Source organism: Mauremys reevesii, linkage group 2 (assembly GCF_016161935.1).
Source record: "Mauremys reevesii isolate NIE-2019 linkage group 2, ASM1616193v1, whole genome shotgun sequence".
Lineage (NCBI taxonomy): Eukaryota > Metazoa > Chordata > Testudines > Geoemydidae > Mauremys > Mauremys reevesii.
In genome coordinates this window covers 60677705-60690501 of record NC_052624.1, presented here as the reverse complement: position 1 = coordinate 60690501, position 12797 = coordinate 60677705, and the positions used below count along the sequence as shown (strand labels likewise).

General features: G+C 38.5%; 1 protein-coding gene across 15 annotated transcripts in view; it reads left to right on the top strand.

The window, feature by feature from the left end:
* FAM126A (family with sequence similarity 126 member A) overlaps positions 1-12797 on the top strand; it is an 83865-nt gene that overhangs the window by 57506 nt on the left and 13562 nt on the right. For 13 of the 15 annotated variants that reach the window (XM_039523875.1, XM_039523871.1, XM_039523868.1 and 10 more), the window contains 3 exons: positions 7890-8006; positions 8847-8934; positions 9587-9746. In XM_039523875.1, coding sequence (XP_039379809.1) covers positions 7890-8006; positions 8847-8934; positions 9587-9746 — 365 coding nt within the window. Of the gene's footprint in view, positions 1-7889; positions 8007-8846; positions 8935-9586; positions 9747-11686; positions 11760-12797 lie in introns of all 15 variants that reach the window. The other 2 variants (XM_039523881.1, XM_039523882.1) reach the window with 1 other exon arrangement.

The following is a 12797-nucleotide window of genomic DNA, read 5'->3' as shown; positions in this document are numbered from 1 at the left end:
GACAGCTTGTATTCCATCAGTGTGTGGGATGTTTGTGTAGAGAGCCTCTACATCCATGGTGGCTAGGATGGTGTTTTCTGGATGGTCACCAATGCATTGTAGTTTCCTCAGGAAATCAGTGGTGTCACGGAGATAGCTGGGAGTGCTGGTAACATTGGGTCTGAGTAGAGAATCCACATATCCAGACAGTCCTTCAGTGAGAGTTCCAATGCCAGAGATGATGGGGCGTCCAGGATTTCCGGGTTTGTGGATCTTGGGTAGTAGATAGAATAACCCTGGTCGGGGTTAGATTTGTTCCGGTGTTAGTGTAGGGAGTGTCCTGAGTAGATGGTGCAGTTTCTTAGTGTATTCCTCAGTGGGATCTGAGGGAAGTAGCCTGTAAAATTTGGTATTGGAGAGTTGTCTGTAAATCTGTCTGTAAATCTTTCCAAAGATCTCCTGGCTGAAAGCAATTTAGGTAACCAGGGGAATGGAAGAGGTTTACACAAGAGGTCCAGGATATGTTTCAGTGCATTTAAGTCTGTGGATGTGGATCTGGTAATGAGCTAGGTCTGAGGAGGATCTGTGGAAGAGGTAGTGGGATTCCCTCTAAAGAATCTTCCCTTTCCCCTCATTTTAAGTGAATCAGCAGGATATCTTAGGCATTTCCATTTCATATGGTTCTGCTGAAGGATCTGCCCAAATAAAGGTAAAAGTCTGAGTTACACTGAACAGCCTTTTTAGAAAGGTTAATTATTTTTTATCAAACAGAGATTTGGAAATGTAACACTGTTGCTATTCATCATGCCAAACCTTTAACAATATCAATTTACAAAAGTCAAACTCAAGATTAGAGATAACACTGGCAGCACATCAATTATGTGAATTTACCTAATCTTTGATTTTATTATATATACAGAATTCTCTATTTAGATACCTTTAGTAATAGTGGAAGCAGAAATGAATGCCTCTGTTTTCATTATCTTTATTCTACGTTGGGGCTGTGTAGCAGAGGAATGCTGCTCCCCTCTTTCCATTTTAGCTGATTTTTTTTGGTAGAAAATAACTTGGCCTAGGGTACCTATTTAGAGTTCTGAGTGATATTGGCATCAGATGTGTGGCTAGATTGGGAAGTCTTTTCATGATTTTAGCAGTTACAATACATCACAGATTTCTATTTTCAATCTAATACACCTTTTTAAAAAAAAATAAGTGTAGCTGAAAATCAGAGCAAATGTCTGGTTATTTTCCCAGAATAAGGGTCTTATGCCTACTCATGTATTACCAGTAATCATTCCATAAAATAGATGTATGCATACTAAGGAAGCTATTCCCAGTTAAAAAAATATAGGTAGTTGGTGATGCAATAAAGCTAATGATCCCAATCATTATAACCAAATACCTCTGCTTTTAACCATAGTTGGTTAGCTTTCTATATGCCTAGCCTCAGACTGCTACTCTAGAGTTACCAAGCAGCCATCTGCTATTGAGTGGCAAATAAGCATATTGTTCACTGAAGCTTATTTCATAATCTCTACTCCCTGTCTCAAATGCTGGTTCTAGTAGGAGTACATGAGTCTCAGCATGACTCTTTTTTGGTCTTTTGCTCTGATGATCCAAAGATACAATCTCTTTTGGGTTTCTTTCTTGTTGAATGCATACTGAAATCAACATGCAAAGTGTCATGCAGAGTGCAAGTGATAACCATTGCGGTCATTGTACATTTATATTTGTCTCCAAAATATACCTTTTTTAGATCAAGAAAAGTGTGAAAGATGGATGATGGCAATACAGACTTTCCCACAATAACCTGCTAATCTACCTCAATCCTATAGGTCATGCTTCAGAAAAGGAGATTGTTTCCATCTTTGTCCTCTCCATGGATATCAGTCTTGTCTATGGTTCTGTCACCATCTAGCCACTAAAAAATTAGTTCTGGGTATGCTAGAGAATGCACACTGAAGCTACTGTGGCGCTCAGAGGCCCCTATGGGATTATGACCCCATTTTCTCTGCTGTATAAATAAAATTGGATGTGGTTCCTGCTCTAAAGAGTGTATGATCTAATTTCACAGCCCTAGACCCTAGTCACGTGTACCCTAAAACCATTTATTGGACAATATGGTATTAGTTGAATGCTTTTTAAGTTTGTCTTAAGTCCCTAGGCCTTGATCTAGGAAAAGCACTGAAGGAAAACAAACAAGCATAAGTTTCCAGATCAGATAGAGTATAAGTCTTGTGACGTCATCTTTATATATAAGGGACTTGCTGACTCTCAACTCTATCTCTTTAAGTGGAATATCAGTACACTTCATGGCAGAGAGAGTCCTGAGCAAAGATGAAATAGGTCTTGGGCCTCAGAGGGTTGGTGGCATCTCTTGAAATCTGAGCCTGTGGACTCATGATCTCATGTGCGACTGTCTAGCCTCTCCAGGTATATCACATGGCTGACATCTGCAAGAGCTCCAGGCCAGTATTTGCCCCTGCAACCAGGGTTTAATGAAGCCAAATATTAAAGGTCCCTGCTACCTGAACTATAAAGGAAGGAACAGGCACCAACGTATTTTGATGGAAAAGAGGGATTGTGGGGGAGAAAAAAGTCCACCACCAAGATTGTACCTTCAGATAAGGAGACTGATTTACTCAATCAATCAGCCATATTCTCTTGCTCCTACATAGTGCCCATAATGCATACAGCCTGATGTAAAGGCATTGCGTTCTCCCCCCACACACACACACACACTGCCTTCAGGTGGGACCTCTGCAACAGCGAGAAGCACCAGCACCACTCCAGCCATTATGCATGTCCCTGCAGAAAAGCACCATCAGGGAACCTAAAATACCACTCTGGCGCTATCGTGTAGTCACTGGGCCGCTATAGCCTCGTCAGAAGTAAGAACCGATCATAGGGACACGTGCTAGCTCAGTCCCTGCACTAACATACAGAAGACATGGAGTTGAGCAGTTAGTGGGTCGTGGTGGAAAATTAGTACTTGCCAGTGTCCTGATGTGTTCTTTTGACAGAGATGCAAGATTATGGGAAGATCACAAAGAAATGAAGCTATCATGCCTCAGAAGCTTTGGCAACACTGAAAGTCCCCTAACAGAAAAACTGATACTTTTTTCCCCCCTCTGAAATGAATGTTAGTCTTTGGGGCTTTTTCTGCAGGCTTCATTTGGGAGCCAGAGATTAATTTGGTTTCTGCAGCAACAGAAACAAGTAGTTCGAGCAAGATCTTAGCCAAATCTGTCTTGTTCGTCTGCCTCTTCTGTGATGCCATGTAAAATATTACCAGTATGTCTTAATATTCGATAGCCTCATAAGCCTCTGCTAGAAGGAGAGCATCTGAATTAAGCATGGAGATGCTATAATGATGAGCATTGTATCAGTGAAGGGGAGGGAGAAAGGTAGGTGTGTCCACTGTTCCTCCCCACCAACTAAATCAAAATTCCACAGAACTGTCCTTCAAAACCAAGCTGTCAGATCTCTTATTTCAAGAAAATATATGTGGCTTTTAAAAAGTTTGTCACTGATTAAAAAGATCCTCCTCATGGGTGAGACATTCAATATGTCTCAAGTTCCAATATGTAGGAACATCCAAAAATATTAGAGCTTGTTGACAAGGCAGAGATACCAAAACTGGCGCTCAAGAGAAGAAGCAGACTTGACTGGAATAAATCTTTGTTCAAAGGAAGGTTGACATGAAGATCCAGACCGTTCACAGAATGCAGTCAGAAGCAGAACATTTAAAACTATTCCATGCATGAGCCTCAACAGCAATAGACCACTGGGGGTTGTATGCTGTGGCAGTCAAGTATCTGATGGAGGATTTCATTTTTAACTAACTTTATTTGTTGCACTGTCCCAACCTTTTCAACAGTGAAACCATTGTGGGCTTAGATAAAGGGGCAGCAATAAACAACTTCTGTGAATTACTGACAGATGGGAGAGCAGGAAGCATCAAAAGTACAGTGGTTCGAATAAAGTAACCTGCTGGTGAGCCTGGGGAAATGTGAAATCTTGTGGTAGACAAGGAGATGTATAGAAAACGAGACAAACTTTGACTTTCTATGGACCTCCAAAACAAACACAAAAGCAAGGAGGTAGTTCAGGAAGGTTTAAGAAATCTGGGGCAAACAGATGACTTGATATGGGTTTTTTCTAGGCAGTCTAGCAGAACGTTGCCATATTTGCATGGAAGTTAATCCTCCTAGCTCCAGACTGATCTAAGGCCATTGTGCCCATATCTAATAAAGCTGTCCATGATTAAACCATGGACTTGAACAGACAGTGAGTCAGAGGATTTCCTCAGAGTCCCTCTTGCTTCAGGCTTTTCTCTGGGCATGAGGCAATCAAACTTTAAGAAAGAGGGAGCTATCAGATTGTGGGTACTCCCCTGAAAACAACCTAACTCTCTAACTTACTCAAGGGTTTAGAGATCTTATTCTCTCTTTATGCAAGAGAGTGAAAATAGACCTCTCTCAATCTTGAGTTCCAGACATTCTGGAATTCCTGGCTTTGGGTTTGAGTGCTAGTTTAATTAAAGCAAATTCCACAGCATTTGCAGTGCTTTGTGGTGCAGTTATTATTTAACCCATCACCAGAATCTAGTTCTCTGGGAACTAATTTTTATATAAGTTGAACAAACGAGGGTTGACAGCTCAAGGCTGTTTGAATCAGACTCTTAATTATAGGGGGAGCACCACCCCCAGGTGGTGCCTAACATATTCTATCATAAATGGTTGCATCATTTGTTTGAGAAGCTCTAATATCACTGTTTGCTGCAAACCTTTGAAATTGGGCAGGGATAAACCGAGACCAGGGAAGTGCTGCTGCTTTGTCCCATTTAATTCCTTTCAGGTTTAACTGAGACAAACTTTTGAAAATAATTTTCCCTCTTCTGTCACTTGTGGTGGTTCAGTTATTTTGGCATACTGCCAAAATTTTGTAACAGGTTCTCATCTAAGGCCAGGCCCATGTCTCTCCTGCAGCTGCAAAACACATTGCACGTGGAACTCCAGGGGCAGGAGGGGAGAGAAACTGGGTCAGGCTCTCCTGACAAACCCCTATCCCAGGCCCAGCATATGATCTCAGTAGCCCATCTTCCCAAGCATTCACCATTCTTTGCAGGCTTTGGCTGGCATGCAGTAAGGAGATGGGCCATTGACTGGATGATGATAAAAATGTTGAACAGCTGCTTCATTCCCTGTGCACAGAATGAAGCAGGGTCATGTAATTAGACTGTTTTTAATCTATACACATGAGGGACCAAATTAAAGTTTCAGGGCAGCCTAAATTCTGTCATTTCCTAACTTTTGAGTGCTTGACTTTGCAACCTTAAAAGAACATGGAAAGCCAGAGTGAGTGACGCAGGGAAGTGCCTGATCCAGAATAGAGCAAGCATTGTTACCAAGGAAACTCAGTTTCTGGAACAAAAGAGGAGATGGAAAATGGATCCAGAAGAAATGACAAATGCCTCTGCTGTAGTGACTCAGAGCACTAATGTGGAAAATCTAGCTAGCATACTCATATAACTTAGTCCACAAAACAACTCTATAATCCTTTTCTCCAGTCCCTGATTATCTTATAGCCTACAACGTCTTCCATTTCATAAACTATGGAGACTAGGAAAACACCCTTAAATATACAAGAAAAGTTCAGTTTTCCTAATTTCACATCTCTTATCCTCATTGCCATCTGTCTAGAGTATCCAGTATCAGAGGCAAGAATTTATTGGTTAAAAAAACTTTCAGGTTACCAGAAAAATATTCTAGGTTATGCCCTGCAAAGATGAAAATAGAAAGAACTATAAAAGTAGGATTTTTTTTTCTGGAACCCATAAACACTTTTTAACAATATTTGTATTACTGCCTGTTTGGAAATTTTCTAGTCGGCATTTGTCTAAAAGTAGAATGTGTAAGAGTAAACTGCATAGCTAAACCTGGCACTGTTTTTTCACTATGGCTGAGCACTTTAAGGAAAAACTGTTTTTTTTCTATTTGCTAAATCACCTGGGATCTAAAGGCTAAGTTGTGTTCTTTGCTACTTATGCATCATCACCAGTAAGGTTGACCCAATGTATGTGTATTACAGTGTACTAGTTTAATTGTAATTGTATTATAGACCTTGGTTGGGTCAAGTTTACTAGTGATGAAGATATGCAGAAAAACATAGCCAGTTGGATACCCTTCAAATAAGAAGACTGTCTCTTACTTTGTGAGGCATGAAGTAAAACTCACGAATGTTTGCTGAGCTCAGAAATACAGTTTAATTTATGGGTTCACGTTCTGAGTGTTTCCCTTCATTGACTATCTGTTAAATCACATAAAATCCAAATATAAACTCTGTGGATCCAGACACTGCTCAGATCACTTATAGAGCAAAATGAATTCTCATAATCACCAATGTCAAGACAGAATTGGGGCATGAGACCACACACTTAAGGATAACTAAATGTAAAATTAGCTTCATTCTCCAACAAAACCATCAAAAATCCTCTTCAGACATGTAGGAGGCCTATAAAAATTCATGCAGCATGCAATCACTCCTGCCACATAATTAAAGCCCCACAAATCTGCAGATATCCACGGACCATTTTTGTGGATCGTGGATGGATGTGGATCCAAATTTTATATCTAGAGTCCTGCATATCTGTGGATATCCATGGACCATGTCAGGGAGTCTGGTGCTAGAATTATTTTTATGTAAACGTAGAAAAAATTATAACAAGAAGAAAATATTGATCTCTGAAGAATAGAGATTTGTAAAGATGGGATGGCTTTACAAGAATAAGATAGAAAATTTGGAGGTGTAGCAAAAAGATTCAAAGGATTGAGGGGAAACATTCAGTCAATAGTTGTATGACAGTAGTACCTCGAAACCCAATCACATACAGAGAGAGAGAGTTTTTCATCTAAAGAATTTACAATTTCAAATAGGCATGACAAAGACTAGGTGGCAGAATGAGGCACAGAGAGATGAAGTGATTGTATCCAAGAATGCACAGCAAGTCAATGGCAGAACCAGGATTAAAACATAGGACCTCCTATCTATGAAGAACTATTGACACCTGAAGAATAGAAGATCTTTGGACTCAGTCTCAGATTCATTTTTTATGTTTATGGCAGAAAAGGTTAGATGCATGTACTAGTTACTGTAAACTGCAAACAGAAACCAGGGGAGTGTTACAAGGATAAAGTATCTGCTAAGAGAGTATTTCATTATAACAGTTCAAAATTAGTTTCTGATCTTTAATATCTTCCAGTTTCCACCTTGAGGAAGACATCATAACAAAACTTGAATAAAATACTGCAGTTAAATTACATTCTATTCCTTTAGTCTTCGGAAAAAGTCTGTTAATGTATATTCAGTGATTTACTATGTGTGTCAAGTTTGTCATTTTTGATCTAAAAAAGCCACATAAGTTACAATCTGTGATGGAATCTAACTGAAAAGATTTTTACCATTGTTAGAGTAACTTTGTAAATTTAGAGCATGTAATATGCTGCAATACTGGCAAAGGTAATTTCATTTTATGAGGAGCAACATATGGTAGATTCACCAGTGTGTGTTTTGAGAAGTATAGTATCGTGAGTAATCTGATACTTGTGTATTTTGTTTGCTATATGCTTGTAGCATGAGTGACTTAAATTTCTTTTGTGTGTAATGAAGTATGAAGGGCTCATACTCTACCAGTAGAGGGCATTTTGAACACTTATTTTGCATATATTTTTCAAAATGGATATATAAGAGTGATCTAATTCAGAAAAATTGATTGCTGGATGGATTCGCTTTGTGGTTTCCACTTCTGGCTGTGGCATATAGTAAACTCTTCTTAGTGTTGTAATATTTTAGATATGGAGTCATCTAAATTAACAGCTGTACTAATGCCAAATGCATGGTTTCTCTAGAATCTGTGTCTGTGGATATCCTCGGCAACAAGTAAGAAAATACAAAGGAGTAAATAGCAGGATTCCAGTTTCTTCTGAATTCATGGTGCAAATGCTAACTGGGATTTACTATGCCTTGTAAGTTTACCAAATACATATGACAGCTTAACTTGTATACTCTATCGCAGATGTCCTTTCATACCTGTTAATTCATGACTGGCAGAAATATGTTTAGGAGTATATTCTCCTAATAGGATAATTCTGTACGCTGCAATAAAGCATGCCATTTGAGGGGGAAAATTCCACTTGGCAAATTGAACTAATATCAGAATATTTTTAATAACCGTTTGCAACTAGTGTATCTATTCATCCCATATCCATTCTTACTCACATACATGTTCATGCTTAGAAGTGACAAATGGAGGTCCAGTTTTGGAGAATTTATTTCAATCTTAGTTTTTTCTTGCCACATCCACATTATTGCTGCTTTTGTCTTCAACACTCTTATCATCCAGTAATGTTCACAGGTAAACTAACTGAATTTTGATGATGTTGTATTAACTGAAATAACTGATCCCATAGACTTGTTCACAACATTAGTAAATTTTCAAAATGTGGAACAGCAGACAGCACACTTCTATTGAAATTCCATGACTAAAATGCAACAACTAGTTGACTGTTTACCTAAAATTAAACACTCAGGAGTGTAAGATAAACAAACTGCTTTTAAACTTGCATTTCTTTTTTCTTTAATTAAAAAGTCAAAACTATCTGTTTATAAGAGAATTGTTTCCCTGTACTTTTTGTTCTTATTAATAGTAAGTTTAATGATTCACCTGAACTTATTTAGAAATGAGGTTATTGTTAATGTTTAAAGATAATGTGACCAAGGAGAGAGAGAGACAGCTATTACTTGAGATAAAAATGAGGATGCAGTTTATAAAACTTGGTAATCATACTTAATTATAATTTTTCTAGTTATAATGGAGAATGGGATCTAGCTCGTAAAGCAATGGATGACATTTTATATAGAGCTCAGCTGGAGTTGTATCCTGAACCGCTGCTGGTAGGTATTATGTTGGGATTTTTCTATACAAATCTAGGTACAAAGTTACTAAACTATAAATCATGCTGGTGATGCAGCATTATAATGAACCATAGGCCCACAGGGAATCATCAATGTCCTACCTAGGCTAAAGATGCTTGGAAGCATGCATTTTTAATACTCCTTTCCCCCCCCCCCCGCCCCCCCTCAAAGGTAAATTTACTTTGTGCACTCAAACAATGGAAAAATAGAATTTAAAGCCATGAAGTATGTGGTAAGTAGTCTTTGTTTTAAATGGGGGCTACCATCAAAGTAGCTGTTTAAAGCATTGTGCTGGTTGCTTGATTTAAGACTTCAAACCACCAGGAAATAAAGGCATAAGTGCAAACAGATTTTAGTCTAATCTTTGATACTTACTTTGAACCTTATGATCATAGCTGATCTCAGATTGCATGTGGTATTATATTTTTCCCAGAGTTGTAAAAATATTCTAATTACCAGGGCTTTGGAGCGGAGCCTGGAGCTGGAGCATGGACCAGTAGGTTTTTGCCTGGAGCCGGAGCGGAGCAATTCAAAAATTTGATTGCTCCAAATCCCTGCTAATTATTGTAAATAGTACTTCTGTTAGAATTCAAATCTTGATAAGAACTTCACCCAGATTTTTCCTCCCTAGGTTGCTAATGCAATAAAGGCCTCACTGCCTCAAGGTGCCATGAAATCTAGTAAAGAAGGTACAAGATGCATTCAGGTTGAAATTACCCCCACTTCATCTAGAATATCAAGAAATGCTGTGACTAGTATGTCCATCAGGGGGCATAGATGGAAGAGACATGGTAAGAAACACACTGTACACATTAAATGTCATGCTTTTTTATTAGAGCTATTTTTTTAAAAAAGTTGAAATTCTAAGACTAATGCACACATCTTCTATTTAATTTTAATCTTAACCAAAATGTGTCTGGTTAGTGAGGTGAAAGCTGCTATATATTAGTCTCTTTAAAAATCCAATATCATGGATCTTTCTCTGAAGAGTATGAACAGAGCAGCTCACTTGGGTCTGTGTTATGAATTTGACTAGATATTGAGTATTGCCCAGTAGGATGTTTGAGCCACTGTGCTATTGAGTGAGCTTATCCTGAGTGAGCTATTATATACTGAGACTTAACTGCCAGTAACAGATTCCTTTTTCCTGACTGGGGAATAAAGATTTCCTTGCCGTAGCTCTGAGTGAACATTTGATCTGTTTCACTTCTTAGCTATTCAGTTCTTCAAAATTTTGTTTTTATTTTAAAATGTAGGACTGTACAAAATTCTTGAATCTGTAGCTAAAGAAGTTACCCATACCATTTATTTAGCTGGAAGCATTAGTATATCAAATATCTGTTACAGGGTGTCCCAGATTTATGTCCAAAATGAAGCAATTATTAGTTGCAATAACCAAAGTAATTTAAAAGAGGTAATGTTCTCCCCATAGAACCTTCATGCAAAATGTTCAAAGAAAGCTGGGCAGGGTGTAGAGTGGGAGAAGATGGTCATGTTACAATTGTATTAATTATCATAAATATGAAAGAATAGAAGCTAAAAAAAAACTTCATCAGAGGTCTTTAATCAGGCCCAGTCTGGGCTGGCAGAAAACAGCATGTTAAGGCTTCTGTTTTTGCAGTAGTCCATTATCTGCACTCCTCTTCTCCAGTCTGAGAAGGAAGAGCAAGTCCAGCACAGATCTGTGCTCTTGATCACTTGCTGTGCCTAAGGCCTTGTAACTACCACCTTGAGTTGAGAGCCGGTGAAGATCATTAATATTGGCTCTTATATAATATGGTCTTCCTTTATCTTTAATTGATGTTTTGACTGTTTTGGGATGGGCTCAGTGTTGTTATATTACTATAATAGGCATCATTATTATATAGGCAGTATAATTAGCAACAAAATTACTACAAGGCTATTTAAAAAATGGTAAAGACCCAGTGATCTTGGATAAGTGCTGATTTTTTAAAAAATTATGACATCCAAATTTGTAGGGGTGTTTAGTTTTTAAAGCAAGATTAAATCTACAAAACTCTCGCTTATTTACCTTGACACACAATAATGCCCACTGTGGTAATATTTACATCAATCTCTTCATGAAAAATGTTAAAGTATCAATGAAAACAGGTTGAGTGCAATGGTCCTAAGAGATGGCTATTTATGGGTCAGAGCCAGTGGTGGAGATGACAAGTGCTTAGATAAGTTCCAATAGTTATTACTAACTGAAATCATAGTAATACAAGGGAGTATATCAGCCTACAGTGTGCAAAATGGCTACTGGCCCTTTCTAATTAGCGGAAGAAAGTAAGGCAGGATCTGCTGCTGCCTAAGACTTGTCAGAATCTCCTTGAAATCAGTAAGGGGCCAGCAGCTCTCAAGCAAATCGTGGCTCAGTGTTTTAAGCAAGAAACCATTTCTGAACATGGTTTAGCCAGTTGTCACGCTGTCTTTAACCTTGCTTCTCTGTGTGGCTTTGATGCTGGTAATTCAAACTCACTGATACAGGGAAGCATAGAGCACAGACAGTGGATCTGTTGTTTCTTCTGAGAGAAATTGAAGGCAAATTTAACTCTCCCCTGTTGTCTTCTACTTTATCACTTTCGATAATACAGAATAAAAACATGGATTATAATGGGCCAATACTAACAAGTCTTATTTCATGCATTTTAAAGGTGCTGACTATCCAGCAAAGATAAAGGTCTTGCAGTCTTTACAAAAATCATGCTTTGGTATTGCCTTCTTGCAGGGATCATGCTTCATGCAGATGGCGAAGTTCAAGAGACATTGGGTGGGACAAGTATTTGCTGCAGCAGATAACAGTAAGGCAAGAGGTTTGATAGTGTTAGTAGAAAAACAGACTCCTGTAAAACATGGAAAAAGCTATTCACTTATGAAGAGAGATGGTGTGACAATTAATAGAGAGATGCATAATATTAATCTATTTCTAAGCAACTAGTGTGACCCAAACAAGGAATGATGGGTAACCTTTGGGAGAAAAATAAGGGCTTTAAAAAAAAAAAAGTTCTTGCCAAGATTCCATTTGATTCAGGGAGGGAACTACAAACTAAGACTTTGGATGGTCATTAGACATCTCTCATTCCAGTATGCCAAAAGTGAATCTGAAATATCTGCTCAGTGACTGACAAGGCTTTTGGGGGGTTATAAATGGAAAAGGCACTGTGCATTATACCAATTTCAGTCAGCTTCACTTCCAAAATGTTATTTATAAAAATTCTAGCAAAACCCCTGACTATTGGACAGCATGAATTTCTTCCTGAATCATAAATCCAGGCCGGACAGGCTTTCTTAACAGGTCATTAAATGTAATATATAGAGTGGGGAAAAATCCTCAAACGTTACAGCTGCTGCTTTTTCTGAGGGGTCTGGGTGTACTTTTCTGGGAGGAGGGTGGAGGAAAGACTTGCTTGAACCGTTCTCCAAATTTGATGTAGACAAACTCATTATACAGATCAAAATACTGTGAAGTAGCTCTAGTGTTGCAGTGGGAACTGACTTATTAATTCCTGATGAATTTCTTCTGAGGAGCTGGATAAAGTTTGGGTTTTGGATATAAAACTTGAACCAACAGCTCCTACAGTGATTAGGAGCGTATAGACCAGAGAATCCTGAAAAAGATATTGCTATTACACTCGGAATAGTGGGGCTCCAGGGGCTTCCTCACTTTTTCCTGGCCTGTGGGTAGAAGGTAAGAACAAGAACATCAGCCAGGAATTGGATGTGCCATATCTCCTACCTTGCTACCTCCTAACCTTTACTATCATGAAGTGTCTCTCTCTTGTGGTGCGGGGGATGGATAGCAGCTGCTTTGAAATCACCTATCCATCTGTCTACCTGCT